At 42.6% G+C, this 23,974-nt stretch overlaps 1 protein-coding gene across 11 annotated transcripts in view; it reads right to left on the bottom strand.

Moving 5' to 3' along the window:
• The window catches only part of cadpsb (Ca2+-dependent activator protein for secretion b), an 87,695-nt gene that overhangs the window by 4,247 nt on the left and 59,474 nt on the right, over positions 1-23,974 (bottom strand). For 2 of the 11 annotated variants that reach the window (XM_042088386.1, XM_042088384.1), the window contains 18 exons: positions 22,237-22,373; positions 21,908-22,095; positions 19,033-19,134; positions 18,765-18,828; positions 18,355-18,478; positions 14,683-14,718; positions 11,170-11,276; positions 10,732-10,761; positions 10,096-10,107; positions 8,058-8,214; positions 7,510-7,651; positions 6,013-6,180; positions 3,277-3,432; positions 2,763-2,910; positions 2,548-2,622; positions 2,311-2,394; positions 1,115-1,147; positions 421-528 (listed from right to left, as the gene is read on the bottom strand). In XM_042088386.1, the coding sequence (XP_041944320.1) occupies positions 421-528; positions 1,115-1,147; positions 2,311-2,394; positions 2,548-2,622; positions 2,763-2,910; positions 3,277-3,432; positions 6,013-6,180; positions 7,510-7,651; positions 8,058-8,214; positions 10,096-10,107; positions 10,732-10,761; positions 11,170-11,276; positions 14,683-14,718; positions 18,355-18,478; positions 18,765-18,828; positions 19,033-19,134; positions 21,908-22,095; positions 22,237-22,373 (1,871 nt within the window). The remainder of the gene's footprint in view (positions 1-420; positions 529-1,114; positions 1,148-2,310; positions 2,395-2,547; positions 2,623-2,762; positions 2,911-3,276; positions 3,433-6,012; positions 6,181-7,509; positions 7,652-8,057; positions 8,215-10,095; positions 10,108-10,731; positions 10,762-11,169; positions 11,277-14,682; positions 14,719-18,354; positions 18,479-18,764; positions 18,829-19,032; positions 19,135-21,907; positions 22,096-22,236; positions 22,374-23,974) is intronic. The other 9 variants (XM_042088395.1, XM_042088394.1, XM_042088385.1 and 6 more) reach the window with 8 other exon arrangements.

Genomic DNA, 23,974 nt, shown 5'->3' on the forward strand with positions numbered 1-23,974 from the left:
GACTATTCTTCAGTAAAATTAAGTGTTTTCAACTGGACAGACTATTTAGCATATTTGTTTATGTCCAGTCAAATGTTTTAGTTGTACAGGAGAGCACTGCTTAAAATAATCCCATTTTTAAAGGTTGCTGAACACTTTGCCTTTCAGCAAAAATGTCGCAGTACACAGAAGGCATAAGCGATATAAAAATGCTACACTGGAATACAGTGGGTTTAACAACATTTATAGTAAGTGCAAGGAGTGTGAGACAGACAGAGAAAGACAGACAGAGACACACAGTCTCTGCAGTTTCTTGAAGTTGACATGTTTTTTTTTGTTTCTTTTTCTCAAGTGACTTATCCCTCTCTGCCCCAATGTTTTGCCTCATTTTGGATAGGCCCCTCCCATCGTGGGATTTGGAGGAGGCGGCATCTTACTTACATCAAATAACCTCTCTATGTACACCTCCTCATTGACCTTATCTCGCAGAATGTCCTGAGAGTGCCGCACAAAGGTTACGTATCCATCTGCCACATCCATCCCGGGTTTCTAGAAGAACCAGGACAAACAAGAGTGTTAGCGGTCTTACAGTATCCATGACGATCCCTTACTGAGACTTTTACAATATTTATTCCAAGAGAGTCCGGGCCAAGCTGGCAACACAAAAAAAGAGAAACTTGAAAAGTAACGAATGAAAGGAATAATTGTGTAGGCAGATGGTGGGTTAAAATAGGAAAGGAACACACACAGAAAGGATCCAAACACTGGTGGGACACAGTCATGCGTAATAAACACACAGGCCACGACCGGACATGATGGCTAAAGTGACTACTCTTCAGTCAAAGGGGTTAGGAAGTTAACATGATCAATGTCACGAATGTTGTGAATAGCTGTTAATACAAAGTGTTAAAGGTGATTTTAATCAATGGCCAAATTCTGATCAAGTCAGCGCATGTTGGTTGGCTCTAAAGGGGGAGACGTTTTAGACACCACCAGCATTTTGAAAGAAAGTATAGATACAGAATGTTAGATATTTAAATGCTTAAATATTTCCAAGACACCAGACACAACACAGACAGTAGGCAAACTGACAAAGGCAACAACAACACAAAGGCAAACTGGCGTGACCACTTACAGGGACATCCACATACTTTGAGGCCGCTTTCACCTGAAATCAAAAAAACATTGTCTTTACAGTAAAGGAGTCTAACAGAACAACCATGCATAGAACTGTCTTCATTGATCTCACAATGCACTAGGTGCATTCTATGTATAAAGATATAACACTTTAAAATGTTTGAAAAGGCAAATCTCCCTTCAACCACATCCTCATTCTCAAAACAAACCATTTCAGTAGCTTTATGATGAAGTACCTTGGAAGGTTCAGAAAAACAGCATTAATTTTCCCTATACAAGGCAAAGCCTGACGGATCATATGCAAAGGTAACACCATTTGTTGTTTAATTTTGTTTCATTTTGGTACTAATATTGTTAGACTGTATTTTAGAGGTAATATGTTAAAATGATATGTTAGAAATCCAAAAGTGCTCATAATAATTATTGATCAAAATAGTTTTTCTAGACTGGTCTGATTGTTCAATTGCATTGTTGCATGCAGCAAACTCCTTTGAAAAGAGCAAACATGGTGGTTTATCAGGCACCTTTGCATAAGATCTTTCAATCAGGTTATTTCCAAAGCAGCCTGTAAAGCATGATGTTTTAACTCTTCCATCGCACATACAGTGCTCATTTCAGTCATTAGGTAAATCAGTTCGCAGCACACAATTGTCAAATTGTCAAAACTTTCACTTTAGAGGTGTGGCAGGCTTTGCAAAATGTGTTATTTTCACCTTGAGTTGAACAATATTGATTTGGCAAGCATGCTTTGGACAGTCAAAACCTGTAGATTAACCAAAAGGGTTCATCTATGTGGTTTTAACGTTAGTTTAGTTTTTATAGAAGCACTTTTGCATTTGCCCTTGGTCAATACCAACCAATACTACTCCTTGTCCATTTCAAACAGCATCGGTCAGAATTTAAAATCTTAGGCTATGTTGTGCATTCACATGTTCCACTGAACACTGGATTTTACAAATGGGCATGTTCATGTTCATGTACTGTCTGGTGATGACCAACAGTGTGGAAAAGGCATCTACTTTCTGAACCTGGGATTTACACCTCTGGTGCTATAGGCCATGTGAATCTTTTATATTTTTGGATGATTGAAAAATATTTATGTGCTGAGTGAGATGGAAGATGTTCTCCAGATTGTACAACCATTGGATACCATAGGGGTCCGGCAGCTAATGAAGGATAGCGTGTTATACTCACTGTGAAAGACAGAAAGGATGAGAACAGTGTCCCTTCATCGTAACGGGATATCTTCGCCAACACACTCTCAAGAATAGCAACAAACTAAACATTTGAACAAACAAAAAAAAAAACATATTTATAGTCTCGTTTTATCCACTTCATGAAATCAAACAATTACTTATGGTGTCCTCCTTCACCCTAAAAGTAATTACATTCAACATACTATGATGATATGTTAATAGACTTGTTACATACCTTTGCAACCAAAAGAGAGATCATTTCCTTGACACTCGATTCAATGAGTTCATCTATTTTAGAATGTTTCTGTTTCTAAACAAGAGAAAAGGCAACAATACATACACCTTAGTAGAAGAACAGAAATATGTAGTAGATTACGAAGTCATAGATTTAGGCTTATAATTTTAGGCTTGTAATTTTGGACTACTGACTACTCTCATATTGGCCCTTACCTCTGAACCCATCTCCATTGCACAAAGTTTAGCTGACTGGTCCTTGGCATCCACCATCACATTAAACATAGTGCATATGGAGAGGGGAATTCGGAAGTCTGTGGAACGGCTGCTTTTGGTCAGCTTGGACTCCAATGCCATGCGGGTGCTGTTACACAACAAGCAGAAAATATATTTAGATGCCAGAAGAAAAAAAAGTTAAAAGTCTAGAAACTTCTAGATGGTCTCTCATGAGTAATTGGTTGAGAACTAGATATGAGAACAAAATATGACCGCCGCTCAGTCCTGCACATTCATATGGTATACTATGGTATACTTCACTAGCGCGGCAGTCATAATAAGAATTGGAGAATTGCTTGCTACTTAACAAAAGTAAATGCCCATACTGTGTATTTATGCAAGGCAATTCCCCACCAAAGAATGGAATTATTTTTCACATGACTTGACCCATGAACAAATACTGTATGTTTTCTGAATGGTAGTCAACAAAAATTGACATGAATCAAAAATGTACCGTTTCACACAATTCTCAATCATGTCGCTGGACATCTGTTTCATGCGGTTATCAAGTTGCTTGGCGAACTCCTCCTCGGGCCAGTGCAGATCCCTGATGAAGGTCTGCAGGGCATCCAGCTTCCAGAACAGGTCCTCGGATGTTCCAGAGCCATTGCTGACAGGCACAAGCACAGGTCAGAGGTCAAGAGTAAGGGCTCACCAGGCCACACGCACACACAGATCATGGGGATGCAGAGGGCCTGACTCGCTCAGCAATTGAGCAGCACATTTGGGTGTGTATGCTTTACTTTGACCGCACATTGACTGAATCCTGACTGGAGGATTACAGAACATATTGTCCAATTTGGGGTTGACTTCCGTCAGTTTGTCAGTCAGCGTATGGCAAAATAAGTAGACAGAACTGCCCCGAAAAGGAAAAACCAATAACCAAACCAGTTGGAGTGGTTATTAACCCTAGCGGTTAACAGACTTCATGCACGCTTTGTCTGAGAACATGTTTTCATTTGTGGGGAGTTCTTGGGAATGTTATGGTGAGAGAAGGCATGTACAGTACACTGGACACAGCTCTTTCTTATGGGTGTCCTTATAAGACTGCTTACAGCTGATAGCTTGTCTACACATACAGCTGCAGTAAGGGGCAAGTTTACAGAGGGTATAAAACATGAAGCACCTAATTAGACTAGGAGAACACTGAATCATAGTTTATTTAGTACAAATGTTTGTCTGGCATATTAGGACTTACTGTCTAGTTAAAGTTTAGCCCTGTCCAAAGACACTTGCTTTGACAAAGAGATTTTCAACACAGAGGGCCTTATCTTAGCGATCTAAAATGCAGCGCATAGTGTATTCTTACCACGACGCAACGCATATTCCTATCTTACACTCGATTTTTTTTCGCCATGCGCTTGTCTTTTATTAAACAATGCGCCAAGGGGTGTGGCAATTAACGACCTAATGTGTGGTCTAGAGCATAAAAATCGCTATCTTACACCATCTAAAAAGCATAACGGCACTGAAAAAACTGGTATATAGCGAAAGGCGCATATGATGCTGAGGACGCACTGTCACGAGATGTAAGCAGCCACTCATCTGCAGGATAAATGTCCTTAAGTTTTTTTTATTCAGTCATTCGAACATTATTGGGGTAGGTGTTGCTTTTTCCAGGCTATGTTTTCTATGGTAACCCATTGTCAGTCAATAGTGAAAGTAATTAACTGTGTATGACTGTTTTGTCGTTGACTATGACACCACGGTGAAGTTAGTTTCACTTTGCCTATGAGTTCTCATAATATACGAGTGCAGATGTGTGTAGCCTATACTTTGCTACGTTTTAGTTAAACATGGTTTAGTGGAATAACTGTTCCATACGGTTTCGCGTGCAAGCAGATTCCTTCAAATGCGACCCTGACTATCAAAATACCAATGCGTTGTTTGAAGTTGCGCTGATTGCTGTTAAAGGGAATGACAGATGTCATTATCATTGGTTTAAAGGAGGTTACACCCAAAACACACCCTTGACTGATTAAGAAACATAAGAGCCGCCTTTTTGAGAAACCACCCCGAATGTGGACTGGACAAATCCCTAAATGTATTTAAGCTATTCGCCAGTGACCATGCGTTTTAGATCGCCAAGATAGGGCCCAGAACCTGTTTCATATTATCAAAGGGAGCAAAGACATGGGTGTCATTTATTTGACAGAAGGAACAGAAGATACTTTTGTTTGGCAGAAGAGCTAAGAGTCCATGACAGAAACACAGTACAAACACCAGGCCCTCTCTCAGCACCCATGCCCGACGTTGAAGTGGAAGGGGGGGGGGGGGGGGGGGGGGGTTGTTGAGGTCAAACACACCATGCAGTCAGTTCTGAAGACGTGGTCATCCTGAGCAGAGATATAGATGGGTGAGCAAAGAGGGTCTGATGTGATGGTGGAAAAGAAAGACTAGTTTCTATCGTCACGGATGCCAGCTCCACTGAAGAGGGCAGAGCTTCAGTGCGTAAGAGAATGCAGAGACAGATCTACAGTATGTGTGATGAGAGTGGAGAGTTCCACCTGCCACCAACCAACACTCACGGAACCACCACGGAACCACCATCTGCTTCGGATCACAGTGTAGCTATATTCATAAACCATCTACAGTTTTTAATGGAGTTCGATAGGTCTATCATATATTAACTCCCTTCAGATAGATCATCAAACTGATGAGGGGGGGGGGGGGCATCATCATGGAGAGATGCAGAATCACTCAGGACTGTGTCTTATGACACAAACATTGACAGGATTGAGTGAAAGATCCCTTTTATTGGGCACAGTAACTACTGTACAGTGTAGCTGGAAGGCTTGGGTGGTGTTTCAGACCTCTCCATCTCAGACCTCACCCCTAATGGCATGCACACTGAGGAAAATGAAAAACCCGAAAGGTTCTCATTTTTCACCGTGAAGGTCGAGGTCAAGCCAGATCCCCCCTGCAGTGCATTTGGCATGAAAATGTCTGTAGATGCCAAAACTCTGGTAATAATATTTTTATCCCCAATTTTGTTTTAGGATGCACTTATGAATATATATATATATGTGTATATATATATATATATATTTTTTTTTTTTTTGAGCAAGTATAAATTCATCAGGCCATACTCATTTGTTTTGAGATGGCAGTCATTAGACACACTTCATGCCAAACAACTGTAAATGAATGCATCAGATCTATGTTGAACTACTACTTGTTGAATACACACTCGGAGTCATAAATAGCGGCCATCCAAGACGGGGTGGAAAAGCTAGGCATTTGAGGAAGGTTAACAGATAGTCCAGCTACTGGCAGACCAGCGGGTAGATTTGGTACTTTGGGGATTTGTAGGTTCACATTTGGTAGATTCACATTGGGCAGATTACTTGTTAAACTCCTGCAGAAACAGACAAAAAGAAAATATAAAATAAAATCCATAACAGTGATGATGTAGATGGTGCAGAACACAATGTGACAGACATTGTCAAAACAGAGAGGTGCTGAATAAACCAAAACCCAAAAATATAATTTGTAGCCAAGGTTAGAAAATGCACATACTGGTAGTTTTTTACCAGTTTAACGACTTACAGCATTTTCTTTGTAAATCTATACAGAAATAAATACAAACAATCTCCACTGTGATGGTCAAAACCATATCCTAAACAGTCTAGTATTGTACATAATAGATTTGAAAGGTTGTGCAATCATGTATAAGTTAGAAGCTTGGAGCTGTGCCATGTTTTAAGAAATGATGAAATGAGAATGCATTAGAGGAATAAGGACAGGGCTGTTTTAAGCAACAACAGGGACATAATGGTAATAATGTGACAGAAAGAAGAGGACATATAAAGCACTAGACAACACTTAAGACAGTGAAGCAATGCTTAAATTATGGATTAGTTTACAAAACGAAATAAACAAAAAGCCGTGGACTTTTGGGAGGCCCTTAGAAAGTAGTAAATACCTCAATGAGTCGGAAATTTATTATTAGAAATCTTTAAGACAATTATATCACTCTGCTGAACTTATCCCCCATCTACTGGTCTTGAAGTTAATATTACATGAAAAAGGTAATAGTGGAAATCTACATGAAAATCATGTTAAGCATGTTTCAAGTGTTAATGTGGTCCAACTGTGTGGATTGAAACTGGGAAAAGACGGTAAATGCAAGATTAATTCATGGACAAATATTTAGCAAAGCCTCAGACACCTATGCCAAAACAGATATATATGGTACATGTGATTATACAACAATATCAGATCAGGGCCCATATTCACAAATTATCAACAGGCTAAGAGTACCTTTCTTGAAGACACTAATGTGAATTAATGACTGTGTCGTAATAAAATGTTTTGTGAATACAGGCCAAGGTCTATAAAGCCATACAGTCTAGACCAGTGCAACATGACAGAGAAATTGTACAGAGAAAATACCTGTAAGAACACTGATACACTGTTTTAGTGATGTGTGATTTAGCCTAATTTGCTATTTCTCTGTCTCAATATATTCTAAAAAAAAAGCTACAAGCTAAAAAAAAAGAGTTCTGCCACATAAGATAATACTTGTGACAAATCGGGTTGTTATAATGAAGTCTAGTACTGTCATACGAATGCTCTCATATAAACAAAACATTGTTATCTTTTGAGAGGTATTAAGGCAGAGAGCCATAATGGTCATGTTGTCCACTATGTTCCATGAATGTTTATTCACAGTAGTGTCTCTTACTTCACTGGTTCCCATGACTCGCGCTCAAAGCCCCTGCTGATGGACTGTGCAATAGAGGTCTCCATCAAGTCCACATATCGCACCACCAATGGGGCATACAGGTCCTGCAGGTGTTTGTGGAACTTGCCATTGCACAAGTGATCTGGAGAGGAGGCAACCGAGAGGAAGATCAACAGTTCCATTATCATTGCTCCATTGTTCCATTATAGGTGCTTTCACAGGCCACACTTTTGCAAACACCTAATTTATTGTTCTGAAACACATTTTAGCAAACTTCTTGAGGAAAGTTATTTCACACCGTGGAGGAAGATAAAAAGATAACAAAACAACACCTGTGAATTTAAAACATCTGTGGTGATAAATACACTGAATAAATTAGATGATGCATCACATTTTCATGTGTAATTTCTCATTTACACCATTTAGCCTACAAAGACAAGAAACTTTATTAGTTCACTGCAAATGTTAAAAAGGTTCTTTGCATAAAGATCTCAACTAACTCTCTTTTTAAAGTAAAATATGGCACCGGTAAGTGTTAGGTTGCTCACAGTCCAACCGGAGAAAGTCGTTGAGCAGCTGGAAGAGTGGGAAGCTATCCCAGCTCTCTGGAGACTGGATCTCTAATGCAGCGTCCATGTCCTCAGCGTAAAGGGAGAGGAAGTTCTCTGCATGCTCAACCATGAGGTCTGTCCACCACGCGAAGGCCTGGACAACCCGAGGCAGGGATGTCGCAAAAGGGAAGAGGAGAAAAACAGTCCACAGTCACTTGAAGTTGTGAATACATCTCAGGCAAGCTTTGCACCAGCAAGTTCAATGAGAACTTAGCTATCACCATCCAAGTTGTTTAGACAAACGAGATACTCGCATGACCTTCAGTGGCATGTGGTTTTAGTTCTAAACGTAAGTCTTGTTAATATCTAGAGTCCTGTTTTGGCACTTAGCACTTTTACCTTTTTTACCATGCATGCTGCTCATCAATGAAAACTTAGAAAGCTACCGAGAAGCTTACTTAGTTTGCAGTGGTGTCCCAGTGGTCAACTAACCCAGGGGGATGCATGCAAAGCTAGAGCTGCTGGGGAGTTAATCCACCAACAGTCACCACTCTTTTGGCAAAGCTGGGGCCAATATTGTGACAAAAAAGTCCCTTTCCAGTGTAGACTTACCCTTGTCCCCCTGCTACCCCAGTGTTCTTTGCAGGATCCTCTATGCTTTTAGATTTCTGTGGTTCACTGGTTGAATTGTGTGATTATCTGAATTTAACTTTAATTTATGAAGAATAACATGCCAGTAGAAACAACAAAGCCAGCTGCCACAGTTTTATGATTTTTTTTAGTCTGCAGCCGTCAGTATACATGTCCTCTCCATTAATGAGTTTTTTGCGAGTATTTATGTACAAATGTGTACAATATTCAAATTCAGATGATGTCATGACAGTAGTGACCTATATATGACTCTATGGTAGTGACAGTGTGGAGCTTTCTAATCTGCCACAACCTACAGAACCAGGGCTCATGGGACCATAAGGATGCTTGTGCCATGCATAGGGGCCTTCCCCTGCATGCGGTTCTCCTCTTGGATGGAAGATGGAAGCTTCCTCTCAGCACATCCTGGTGCCACTGTCTTTTGATGGGTATGGATGCACCTCTGAACCATGCACGCTGCCTCAGACAAACCAAGAACTTCAAGCAGGCAGTGACCTTCCTCAAGGTCGACAGGAGTTCTATGGAGCCATTGCTGTGTATCTTTGTGGTATTTTGCATTCGTTCCTGTTTTGGTCATACTTCTCAGAGTGTTTTTTTTCAGTGTTCAAGTCTTGACTAAGATTCTGTGGCCTGCTTGTGGACTTGGCATGGCTTACTTTTTTCTCACAAAATTCTGTATTTGACAAACTCAGTTGAGGGAACTGATTAAACCATAAAGAGCTTAATCCTTCCCTTTGGGGGCATGCTGTTTATTTATATTCACTTTCAGATCTGGTGAGTCACACATTCATCTGCCTGCCTAGATGAACTCGGTTAAAAGGGTCACAAGCTGTTTCTCAACTTACCGTACTACTTACCTGACCCACATCCAAGAGGAAACCGAAAAACAGTCTAAAAGGACTAAAATCCCAAAAACTTGAACAAGCAGGGATCAGGTCGAGCTACGCTTACTTGGACAAACAAACAATGCACTTGGAGAAAGGGAGGGGGTCTGGATGACTTGGGGCCGGGCAGAAATGAATGTTAGAGTAGTTGGTTGTACTAATCATGTGTGTGTGTGGGGATAGGAGGGAAGGAGTGGGGGGCAAGGCCAGGCTGTCATGACTGAGGGACAGGGTGCATGTTGGCTAAGGACACAGTCGCCCTGGTGAAAACAGCTGATGCAGCAGGCAAGGTTGCAAGCTTCGCAAGCACTGCTGTCACCACAGACTCCAGACTGTGCTGAAGCACTGAAGGACACTAGCCTGCAAGGCGGACGTCCCTCGCAAACACCTCACTACCGGCAGTAATGTGGGGAGAAGGTGAGTATCCTTTGCAGGACATGCACAAGCCATTGACGAGTGTTAAAGGGAGCTGGCTGCACACATTCTGATTTACCACATACCTCTTTCCCCTGCTAAAGCCCATCAGGGATGTCAAAGAGAAACAAAAAACAAGGAGCCGGAGCTCTTCATCGCAGTCACACACACATCTGTGCTAAACTGGCTGGCAGAATCATTGCCAATTACTCATGTCTAGATCTGCTGCACATTTTATACAACACTAGTTTATAATGCATTCAGGGGAGTCAGGCAAAGACCCACATGCAGTGATTAACTTAGTTGTGTGTTTTTTTTTTATAACTTCTTTGAAGCTATAATACTAAACTGAGTATATTCTATCACCATATGTTGTCTCTGTCATACTTCATTTTCTTTATTGGCCTTGTTTTCTCACTGATGCAGAATCAGAATAAATCTCAAATGGCATCGAGAGTTAACGTGCATTACCATTATTTAATAACTTCATCTGGGTCATGCAAACTACTCTAGGATGATGACTCTGACTTGTTTGGTCACCTTAAATTCAGGCAGGCACTTAAAGAAATCGAGTGTAACTGATACCCTAAAATACACATTCCACCCCCCCCCCCCCCACACACCCCAAAAAGAACTGAAGGTCTTTGACCTGAGTAGCTCACATGCACAGGGGAAAGTGTATGTGATGGGTCTTAAAGGAAAGATAAACATTGATACTGTACCGATTGATCTCCAGTACTTGTGACTGCAGCCTGTTAAGCATATTCAGAAAAATAGAGTAAATCTGCATAGCTCAGAAAGGCCACAATGGATAACCTCTTACCAATGTCTTACCAAATGTGCATTCACTCATGCAAACACTCTCTGCTCTCTCTGATGACTTGGCTAGACTTGATTTCAGAGGCTGCGTCTGCCACTTAACTAGAACTACAACTCAACCTTCCCATGTCACTGCGATTAGGCAGTGACAGAATTCTCTCAGCAAAAAAAACAGAGGAGAGATCAAAAACAATACTGTGTCATGCATCGACTCCTTCCACACCTAACCCTGAAATAACCACTGAACGTGCTGTTTCTTAAAATGAAAAGGAGAGAAAAACAGAGAGAGAGAGAAAGAGTGAGAGAGAGAATGAGAGAGGAGGGAGGAGCCATTCACTCACTTCAGCATGGTGATCTTCATTCTGTTGGAGGACTTCAATGACTAACTCAGCAAGACGAATGGTGTCCTCCAGCTTCTTGGCCGGTGTAACTAACTGGCCCGCATTTTCTGCAGCAGATGGTCAAGAGGAGAAGAGGTCAGCCCAGAGAACCAGTCACATGCGCTCAGGGGGATGCAATCAAAGCCCTAGCTGCTTACAATACATTAAATACCCACTTCTCTCAAATATGCCCTTTCTCTCTTACACATGCAGAAACGACCGAGAAGTGCTGCTAATGCTTGAAATATCACATCAGAGAGTCTCATTGCAACACCCACAAACACAATAACTTCCCACAAACATAGGAAACCACAAAAGTAATAAATACCTGCACTTTTTGAATGCAATAATCCCATAAACGTAATAATATCCCACACATGTAATAATTGTTGCCTACCGCAAATATAAAAAAAAAATTCTCTGATGTCACAATTATTATGATGTTTAATTACTTGCAAGTGTGAAGTGTCATGGCAAGAAATTATTACTATGTGCTTCGCACAAAGATTTCAAGGGAGTGTTTTGGGTGTAACATCCAAGAAACCTGCAGTTCTCAAAGTGTGGGCCCCACTAATAGAGACATGACAGGTAGGGCCAGACAAACAGGAGGATATTTTCATGGGCCTAAAAAATGCACTTTTCTATTGACGATAAAGATCATACCCTCAAAACATAACAGCCACACAAACAAATGAGTCATTAATACATAGAAATTAGTGCTATCAAAATCAAATAAAGCTCTGAATCCAAACATTTTGGCGAGGGAAAAACTGGCACGGTCATTTTCAAAAATAGTATTTGAATTTTCTCTCTCTCTCTCTTCCATGTGAGTGTTGTTTGTTTCTCTCTCCCTCCCTCTGTGTCTTCTTGTTCATATTTGCATGGACCATGGTGGACCTTGTTGAAATCCAACTGGCTCTTAATATTTCATTCCCATTTTGTTGGGCTGATGGGGTACTTGGGGGAACATCCCCACCCCACCAACATGGAGAAAAAGAGAAATAATGAGAGTACCATCTCCCATTACGTTTGCAGTAGGCAACAGTTATTATGATTGTGGGAAATTATTACGTTTGTAGGATTATCACATTTACAAAGTGCAGATTTGTATTACACTTCTAATTTATTACATTTGGGGGAAGTTATTACGTTTGTGGGTGTTACACTCACTATTAGGATTTAGAACAATAAAAAGATAAAGACAATAAAAAAATGTGTGCCTTCAAATTTGGCAAAGGCTATGGTAACCTCAGATGTGTCATGACATTGTAGGTTACAGTGCAAAGACTCTCTGCGTATCATTTCAAGGGAAGTGTCACTCTTCAGACTGGTGTCCTGGACAAGGATTAAGACTAGACTGAAACTGCATGGAATTGGGAGGAGGAATTCCCCATTCAAACACTTCGTCTGAAAGAAACCTTAATCCATGTCTGGGAAACCGGCCATTGTCATGTCACTTTAAGACATAACATGTCCTGATCGAGCCAAAGTGTTTGACATGGCCCTTATGACAGTGTCATTGGCATGACGTATGGTATATGGAAATGTCTTTGGGGGACGTTATGAAAGGGGATTAGGGTCATTTCAATTATAGTGCAAAGACTTTCACAGAGTTCTCTTGCTGCATGTGTCATGACCAGTTAGAGTCTCCTGGACATGAAACCTAGTGACATTCCAAGAACATATAAGGACATACACTGTATAGTGTATACAATACAACGTATTGGGATGCCTGCCATTACACCCACAGGAAATACTTTTTCTGGATGAATTGGCAATAATTCCCACAGACCCTCCAAAGTCTTGTGGAGAGATAAATGGAAGCTGTTATAGCTGCAAAGGGGGGATTTGATGTGATGTCACTGTAGTTCCTATGGGTGTAATGGCAGGTTTCCTTATACCTTTGTCTGTATAATGTATCATATGAGCCATGTCAAAGTGAAGCATTTTCACCTTGGTATGAAATCATCCCTTTCTCTGCCTGTTGCTGTACTGTGGAGGACACTTTGTGACCTCCACTGGTGAACTCCACTCACACGTACATGACGTGAGCTCCGAGGGGACATTGTTATATTCACACAGACCACTGGTGTCATGTGGCATGTCATGATGACTTGCATGCAATGGGGACAGGAGGAGGAGTGGGCAGACGGAGCTGCGCTAACTGCTATGGGAGGCACACGCACTTGACCGTGTGTCAATCTCGGACACCTTTCATATGGATCATGCACTGCACAAACACCACAACGCTGCAGATCTGGGGTCAGTGTCACACTGCGGACAGGTGGACTGTTGGACAACGTTGATGAGATGGGTGTTATACAAACGACACTGATGTGGTATGAAGTATATTAGACTCTCAGAGGAGAGTAGAAAGAAGAGGAAAGGCTTTGATTTTTAGCTTCTGATTGTTATTGGTGTATATGGCCTATCTATCACAGCAGAAGAGAGAAAATATATGAGCACTGGTTAAAGTATATTTAAGCTTTAGTTTTATTCATCCACAATTTTGTGTGAGGTTATTTCATTGCCAGATACGGCATCTGACCTACTTTTCAAACTTGATAACTGACTAACTGGTGGGATCTCCTATTTACTATCGGTGTAGACAGCATAGACAGGACAGATCATTGCCTGCATTGCCTGAATGCTAAACTGATGGACCTTCACTTTCTGATGTGGCTCACTACTCCATATGAAATGGACGGCAAGCTGCCACGGCCTCCGGAGTGCACTCCATCTCCATACGCTCTGAGTTTAGGCTATTCTAGAATGGAGTGCTGTTTGACATGCAGGCAGCTGGACTGTGAAGAGATCCCAGCCACGGTCTCTCCACAGAACAACCTATCCATGTTGTGTGTGTTGTGGCTGAGTCTCAGGATATGAAGTAGTGAAAATGGCCACTGTGATAATCATGAATTACCATGGCAACCACCATACTTCATCCATAGCCAATGTGTTAAACTACAGTATGTGGCACAAGTCCCAAAGGGTATATCACATAACATGTGATGTAAACTAGGTTAAGGTCCTCAATGCAAGACCAGAAAAAGCAGAATGTTTTACTCAACATCTACTGATAGCATGTTTCTCAGCGCTAGTGAGAAGTCTTTCATATCCATGCACACATCACATTTTAACACATTGGAAAAGCTCCAAATTACATATTTGTGAGAGATAGTATTGCTCACTATGGTTCTCTTAGTAATATCTGTTTAACCAATGCCAGTACTCACACATAATATGTAGTAGACTATGCCTTTTAAGTATACCATCCTCACAAACAGTCAGGGTTACATGGCAAACATCATGGCATGCTTCCTTATCTGTATCTAACAGGGTGTGCCTGTGTGTGTGTGTGTGTGTGTGTGTGTGTGTGTGTGTGTGTGTGTGTGTGTGTGTGTGTGTGTGTGTGTGTGTTTTAAAACAGGTACTATAATTTTAGGGCATCAAGTCAAACCCAAAGGGCTTCACCTGGATCTGGTTTGGGATCCTTGTTAGTTTTCTCAGCTTGGAAAAGAGAAAGAGGGAGAGGAATAGAGGAGATGAGAAATAAGCAAAACACAAGATGCAATAAACAATGGAATGGTTTGGTGTCCCAGTAGCGAGTGCCTGGATCTGTCACTGTTCAGAATGTAACCCTTGACCTGTGTTTCTGGAACATTCCTCTTGGGGATGAAAAAATTGACACACGTAAAAATCTGCACATTTATCTCGACATAGACACACATGAAAAAGACACATGAATACACATGTAAATAAACATGTACGCACATAGACATTTTGACATGATGACATCTTGACACGCACACACGCACACACTCTAACACACACGCACACACAGCCCTTAAAACTGTAAGACATTTGCCTGGAGGAGAAAAGAAAATAATGTAAATAAGAAGCAGGAACATGATTCACTGAGGGAAAAAAAACAATAAACAAACATACAGACAAACCAACAAAATGCTCATTATGTCTGAACAGGATGTGACCACAGCTGCCATTACCATCATTTAACAGGACGCACTGGTGAGAGCTGACTCAGGTCAGAGAAAAACACAAACAGGAAGTCAGCATGCGTACACATAACACGTCTCTCCTCCTCTTCGTCTCCTGTGACCACAACTCGTGGTCCCCCACAGTCCCTCTCGCCCACAACCTGCCCCACACTCCCACCCACAACCTGCCCCACACTCCCACCCACACACTGCCCCACACTCCCACCCACAACCTGGCCCACACTTCCACCCACAACCTGCCCCACACTCCCACCCACTCCCACCCACAACCTGCCCCGCACTCCCACCCACAACCTGCCCCACACTCACACCCACTCCCACCCACAACCTGCCCCACACTTCCACCCACTCCCACCCACACACTGCCCCACATTTCCACCCACAACCTGCCCCACACTCCCACCCACACACAGCCCCACACAAATTAAAGACCACTGACGCTGGAGACACTGTACACTGAGATGCATAGGAAGCAAAGGAAAAAATACATTCAGATAACAGGTGGGAGCACAGAAATGTGTAACATCACAAAAGGCATGAAGGGACAAGAAGTCCCCTCTACACTACACAATAGTGCACTCTTACACATTATTACTTTCTATCCATCTACATTTCTACCTACCTACCTACCTACCAATCTACCTATGAAGAGAGGAAGAAGGAGAATGAGAGGAAGAAGAAGAAGAAGAAGAAGAAGAAGAAGAAGAAGAGGAGGAGGAGGAAAAAGAAGTAGAAGAAGAAGAAGAAGAAGAGGAGGAGGAGGAAAAAGAAGTAGAAGAAGAAGAAGAAGAAGAAAAAGAAGAAGTAGAAAGAGGAATCAAGCTGACACTGTGGCCAAGGATTCTCGACAGGCCTGTCTTTCTCTCATCCTCTCTCTGTCACTCATTCTCCCTTTCTCTCAGTTTCACCCTTCCCACCCGTGCCTTCACAGATATGATGACATGTGACAGCAGGAGAGCAGACAGGAGCATGAGTGGAGCCAATGGAGAGGCCATGGAAGTCAGGGAGACGATGAGGGATGGGGGGTTTGGGTTGGGTGGGGGTACTCACGGATGGTTAAATCCATCACCTGAGACGCCAAGCAGAAGACAGGATGCTCATACATTTCCCTCCTTTTCCCTACAAGACAAGGAATCGGAGGCAATGCGAGAGTTTGGGGGTCAGAGGTGAGGAGGGTCAGAGTTCGGAGGAGCTGCATAGTGTGTTGGGACAAGACTGGAGAGATGGCGAAGGCAAATTGGAGCTGTGGGCGGGATTAGCGAGCCGCCATTTTGTTTGCTGTTCCGAAAATAAACAAAAACAGGACAGGCTCTGAGAAACTAAGAAATCATGTCTTTTTACAACCTTACTCAAGTACTCTGGGGGACATCATGTCTTTCCTTTTAGCTTGTTCATGTTAGCTCCATCACATGTACACTCCCAACACGCTATGCACATTGGCTGAGGAGTCACTTGCTTCATGGGGACAAGGAGGCAAGTGACCGAGCCAATGACAAAGGGGTCAGAGAGGACAAGGGATCTAAAAACAGGGGAAGGGTTAGGCCAAGGATCAGAGGTACAGCTTAGATGGAGTTGTTGTAAAGAGAGGAGAAGGAGAAAGTGAATCAATGGTCCCCATTGGGATGGTTTGTTTAGAAATCGGGAGGGGTATGGCGGAGGGGAGAGACATGCTCAGCTAGCGGAGACGGAACCAATGGGAGGGATTTAGCCAGGACAGATTGGCAGTTACAGGTGTAAACTTTAGGAAAAACAGTGCTACGTCTCTGGCAACCTTTATAAATGTTACATCATAACTCTCCCCGTTTCCAATATTCTACTGCCATTAATGTCCTGTTGAGCATTCAGCTACTGTGCAGGCCAAAGGCCAAAACAGAGCTGGTGTAGTAAAGGTCTTATTTTCTCCCTGGAAAACTCAAAGCACTTCAAATCACAGAAGGTGAGAGCTAACTGCTGCGGGACAGGTGGAATCTTATTCTGGGGTGGAGGTCGCTGTCTCTGACCAGTCCTCAATTCTCACAGGATATCAGAGAACAGACAGCAGACAAGAGAGTACCTTTTTGTTACCTTGTGACCATTCAAATAAGAACACCTATCTACATCTCCTCAACTGTACACCTGCTTCAGAGAAAAGAAAGCAAAGGTTAGTCAGGTAAAAGTAGACATACGGAACCTGAAACAGAACACATATGAGGACACAAATGCTTTGCAGAATTTCTGGATATGCAACCCATGTCCTGTCTCAAGGCCAAAACCATTAGAAATTCTGTGCATAATTCACAATTAGGCCTGGAAATCCAGACCCACATCTAGAAAGATTAAGGGTCTGGCTATGAGTAATGAAAATGGCCCAACTCGAGGGGCGGCACCAAGCATGCATTTGAAAATATCATTCACACAATTGGATAACACTACGACCAATGTTTACTGACTGATTCCGGACTTCAATGCAATTGGATAACACTACGACCAATGTTTACTAACTGATTCCGGACTTCGACGTCGCAGCGCTGTCGTCATCTGTTTAGCTCCCCTCTGGCCCGCCTATATCAGATACACCGATGTGATTGGTGCTGCTCGGCTTCAAGGGCATGGGTAATAAGCATCATTACTGATTGCCAGAGTAACTCGCTGAGCAAATTTAAATTGTACTCTCGCGAGAACTCTGGATTTCCAGGGTAAATTGACAAGGCACTACACAGCAAATATGCGCTGCAGAACTGTTCATCAAAAAACCCCATCCACTGTGAAAGGGAACTAAAATCATCATTGTGAATAATGCTTGGAAATAAGGCATCAAGTACTCTGGAAATACAGTAGTCTTCTATTCAGCTGTTTCAGGCTTTGTCAAGTGGGAACATTTTTCCTTGGATTACTTCTAAAAAACATGTAAATATTTCAAAATATTTTATTTCAAAATGTTTTCCAAGCAGGGCATGTGGAATAGGGATCTGCAGGGGAATTAGTGAGATAACAGCACATTTAAATACCAGCATCAAACACAATTGTTCTCAGACACAACATAATATCATATTATGTATATTATAACCAGCATGCAAATCCATTATTACACTGCAGCACAGTCTGGAGAGAGTTCATTTAGAGTTCAGTGTTAAAAAGAGCCAATCACCTTCCGCACTGGCATATTCTTTTATCCTCTGGTAGTTGATCTGAGCTGCTTGTTCCAGACATTTGCGAATTACCCCCTTCACTTCCTCTGGGGGCACAGGGGTCACAATGTCCTTCATGAGAACCTGTCAAGTCACACAGATAGTCCTGCATTGAAAAACTTATATTTTTAGATAGGCAGTTTAGGTAGAATAGTCTAGATAGAATATTATTTGGATTTGAAAGGTGACATTTGTTAACTGAGTAATTTCAGTGAAGTATGGTCCTAAGATATTGGGATGGAAACCACAGTAGTTGGTTCTAAAAATATAATTTCCTCTGCTTCGTGGATGTAAAACGGCATTGATGTCATTATGTTGGTATGGACATTACATAAAAAGGCTCAAAAGTGTGGTTTGCAGCTGCTATTACCCTCTCCAACAGAGACAGGGTTGCTTTCAGTGCTCCTTCAGGACGGCCGAAGGGGAAGCAGTACCTACGTGTAGACATATTATGGTTAGAAGAGATGTTTGACCCTTGGTGACCTTTATAGAAGAGATCCAAACAGCAACCCTAAACAGTTCAATATTTTAATCTCAGGACCTAATGAACACAGGCGACAAAATGCATACTGAGGCTGGAAATAAAGAGCACTGCATGAAAAAGAGTTGAAGAAATTGAAATAGACCATGATACTTGCCTAAAGTTAGTGATCTGGTTTTCCAGAAGGACACGCAGGCGCTCTTTGATTTCCTCGAAGCGCTCTTTTTCCTCAACTGTCACGGTTCCCAGTCCATCGGGCCTGTATACGCCAATGCACACACACACACACACACACACATCAACACGTGCATACAAAAAACACACACACACTCACATGCACACACACACACACACACACACACCTATGATCAGGCATCCTATCAAGTCTCAGCAAAGTCAAAAGGCAAGTCTAGAAAATTCTTCCATGTACCGTCTCCAGTGTGTGCAACTGTGCATGGCTTTAACCAGCAAGACACTGATGTGACTCTGGGTCTTACGCAATGACATGGTCTGTTAAACATATCCCTATGTGTCAGACAGGGCCTAGGTGATCTGTGACTCTGTGACACATGAGCGAGTCTATGTTGGAAGTGGCTTCTCGAAGCTTCAGATAAGTATGTAAGAAACAGGGACTGCAACACCAGTCCCCACCATCGGTCTCTTTTGAGAGTCAGGGGATCATATGATCTTTACTTGGTTATCATCTTTTCCAGATGCCAGTAATGAAACTATTTTCTTATTTCTGACATTTATTGCTTTTACCATAGCAGTTAACAGTATGCCAAGCACATTCAGCACGTTAAACATTACCCAAATAGCATTTCACAAAGCACAGTGTATAGATGTATACATCGTCGTGTGCCCAGTGATGATTCTAGCTTGTATGGCACCCTGGGCTGTGTGCAATACACTCAACTGGAGACAAACAACCAGTAAGAGCAGTTGTACCATTTTGAGACTTTAAGGCATATGGCATTACCTTATCTAAAATTCCTCTAAAAAAGTCCATAACACCAAATAAATGCTTTGGTATTTGTATGATGCGAATGATTACAGGTATGTGAAAAGTTTTTCATGTAAGTTCTATAACCAAGAAGAGTGAATGCTCAAATTTTAAGTAATCATCATTCACATCATAACATACCATGGCATTGTGTTGGTGTTATGGATGTGACAGTTCTGCGTGGAATTGCCCTTAAATGGTTTCATTTAGGATGTTTAGTTTGAGGTCTCCTGAATCTGGCCTCTGCCATACTCCATCATGCATCATCTCATGAGTTGGTGTCCTCTGACGTCCACTCCAGTGAGGGCTCTGCCCACTCTTATCATCTTATCCCCCGTCCCCCGGGCCGTCAGTGGGGATACCTCAGGTCAGCATACCCCTATCCCCTTCCCCATCTTGGACATCTGAGTGAGAGACCCTCCCAGGCAGCAGCAAACAAGATCAGAGCACTTACTCCGACAAGGTTATCTAACGGCCACATGGTGACAGCATTGTGATATCATTAACACAACGTGCAAATGAGCAGTTCAAAAAAAGACTGCGCAAATGTCTCCATTCTGCCTTTTTTTGTGCAGGTGCCCACATTCTCTCATCACCATGTCACCCATAGCTAAATCCGCCACTGCATGTGTCTTTTTGTGACAAACACACTGTTAATTAAGTGTCACTAATGACTTTAGGCTAGTGAGCAGAATTACTAGTAAGGTTTGAGTGATCTTTTCTATATCAACAAACTGTTTCTGCATTAGATATCCTTATTTTTCTCATTTTGATTGATGCCGTTATCATACTTATCTATGGTATAAGTATAAGTATATATACTCTTTTGAACCCGTGAGGGAAATTTGGTCTCTGCATTTATCCCAATCTGTGAATTAGCGAAACACACTCAGCACACAGTGAGCACACAGTGAGGTGAAGCACACACTAATCCCGATGTAGTGAGCTGCCTGCTACAGCGGCGCTCAGGGAGCAGTGAGGGGTTAGGTGCCTTGCTCAAGGACTCTTCAGCCGTTCCTACTGGTCGGGGTTCGAACCGGCAACCCTCCGGTTATAAGTCCGAGCGCTAACCAGTAGGCCACGGCTGACCCCCAAGATATACATATGGTACACAACATCAGTTGGCAGTATATCAGGTCAAACAGATTTACCATCAGCCACCGTAGAGCTGCTTTGTGGTACAGAGCTCCTTACCTTTGAAGCAGAGGGCCTTGTTGAGCTTTAGATTTCCTCTTTTTAAAAGATGCTTTTCTTTTCCCCACTTTAGAACATTTAGACCCCTGCGACTCACTCTCTTTCTGACTACAGGGAATGCAAGGTTGGGATGAGCAAAACAGACTAATAACTAAAGGCAGGGGCAGAGAAAGAAAGACAACATAACATACATTGAGAAATAAAAGATGACAACAAACAAACAATGCACAATGGATTAATTTTCCTCAACAAAAGCAATGCATAATAAATATAATACCATAACGAAAAAATGAGATGGATTAAATCAATGGACAAACATTAAAATAATGCCAAAAGGGCCTACAGGGAAAAAAGCATGCATAACAAACAAAAGCAAAAATGTGTTGAACCTGATCTAAAACACTGAGGTACTACTAGCTGTGTGTGACCGGGCAGGACAAGCCGGCATGGGGATGATACGTTTGGAAGTCGTCTGGTCTGCCGTGGCCTGCACCTGGTGCTATGACAAATATAACCACTCTGGGTTATTTTAATGGCAGACGCCTGGGTGCTTCATCTGAGTTTCTGGGTTGGACATAATGTCTAAAAACCAAACAATGAATGCCTTGGTTACCGGCCATGCATTCAGCAGATACACTGAGCACATTCATGAATACCGAAAACACTGTCTGTGACCCTAATATACGGCTGTACGCTGCTCATTTACACTTTTCCCAAGTCAGTTCCTGGAATCTGGAATCCTGGAATCTTCCCATTCTGAGCAAGGCTGTACCACATTATCTTATAAAAAGAGACTCTCCCTGTTGCCGTGCACACACTCTTGGTAACACTGTACCTGTTGCCATGGACATGGGAGGCGCAGAAAGCAAAGCTGTAGTGTAGTAGGGTGGGGTCAATCATGGCTCCAGTGTCTGCCCTCCCCAGCAACTCGCCAAGGTAACACAAGTGTCTGTGGCACCCTCTCACACCGTTCCGAGCGCAGTACTCATCCAGAACGAACACCTGGCCAGGACTAAACCATCCCTGTGAAACATGAGAGGGGAGCAGCAACAGATCACTTCCACTGACTTCAGCCCTTTTCATTGGTGTCATGACCAGACTCCATATGACAATATAAGCCATCCACCCCAGACTACCACCCATGACTTGAACCGCCAAACTCACCAGACTGGCGAAGGAGTCGTTGATCCTGTGCTCCAGGGTGAGGCGCTGGACCATCTCAAAGAGCGCGGCGTGGTCAAAGCTACAGGGGTTAGCTGAGATAAACTCGTCCATGCCATGCTTCTGGGCCCTGTCTGCATCTGCCCGGCCATGAAGCCGCCCGAGGAGGTGGAGGAGGAGGAGGGGGAGGAGAGGGGACGGGGGCGGACGGGATGGGAGGTTGGGGGGGGGGGGGGGGTCGGAGGAGAGAGAGTCAGTACATCACAGTACAGGAGCGTCATTCACTCTGCCTCAGCACAACAACAGCCGGCGTCGCTGCTCGCTACAATCTATGGCAAACCAAAGAAAATGTTCACATTGCTGTACATTGTCAACTTGCAGCAGAGTCAAGCAGAGTCTCAAGTCAGATTGAGCTGGGGTGGTGATGTGGTTGACTGGGCCAAATCTTGGGAGCAGTTCAGCCCCTCCGCTGTAGTTCTAGATGTCTAGATGCGCATGCAGAGCTTTTTTTTTTTTTGGGGGGGGGGGGGGTGCTGGTCTGTCTCTGTCACTGATTACCTTCTGTGGAGTATTTGTGTAAGATCACCAATCAGATCACTGCAGAGTGTGCCCTGTTTGGATTAATGCTGAAATTCCAATTCATTTTCAGTCATGTGTGTACACAATAGATTCTGCCATTCATGATTGGTGAATGTCTCTCAATCTGGCGTAGGGTTGAATAGTGCTCTTGGAAAAGTGTCAAGGACGGAAAATGGAAGGAAGCCAAATATTTGGCAAAAGTGAGACCAACTTGCCACTGAGGCTGTCTCACCAAGAGAAGAAAAAAGAAAGACAAAAATTGCAAAATCAAAGTGGAAGAACAATGCTTCCGAAATTCAGTGGATTGTAATCTACCCAATCACAGTGGACTGAAATGTCTTGGGGTTGCCAAAATAATATTAATTTAGCTACTGAATAATAATAATAAGAAGAAGAATAAGAATAATCATAAGTGTCCACAATCAAATAGGTAGTCCAATGAGAGCTAAAGACTGTGTTGTGAAGAGGTAAGTTGTAAGATCAAACTATTTCAATAATGAACTAGTGAACTAGTGTATTATGCAAACTGGCACAAGTCTGTATACTCATTTAACAAACAGAGCTAAAAGCTGCTAAAAGATTAAGAGTAATATAATTAGGTGATGTCTGCTTAGGATTCATTCAATGTTAGTGTCTGCTTAAGATTCATTCAACTGTTAGTGTGCTAGAGCAGTAAGGCTGATGTGTTAGGCAGGCCACTACATTGAGGTCATTCAGATCCCATCTGAGAGAGATGTGAAGAGGAGTCTGTCACATCACTTGGGGGTGAGTGACCTCTCGTCTCGTCCGTCTGAAGTTGACAAGAGGACAGACGTAATGGATGCTTGTGAATGGTGCAGTGATGGTAACAGACTGGACGACTGGACAACAATGACTTCAGTCATCACAGTGGACCGAACGAGGACAGAGGGGGGTGATGAGCTGACCACACTAAGGACAAATACCTGTTACCTAGGTGCTAAGCTAAAAAAAAAGGGTCAGGGTAGTCTGAGTCTTGGGGAGTAGGTGTCTCTCACCCTCCCACGGTCCCCCACCCTATCCCATAGCCTTCTGTGTGTGGACAAGTGGACGTGTGTCTGGAAGGGCCTCGTGACTGGAATTGCATGAGGAGGACTAAGCATTGGGAGGGGTGGGTTTTAAAAGAAGAACAGACAAGAGGTGA

This window comes from Alosa sapidissima, chromosome 4 (assembly GCF_018492685.1).
Source record: "Alosa sapidissima isolate fAloSap1 chromosome 4, fAloSap1.pri, whole genome shotgun sequence".
Lineage (NCBI taxonomy): Eukaryota > Metazoa > Chordata > Actinopteri > Clupeiformes > Clupeidae > Alosa > Alosa sapidissima.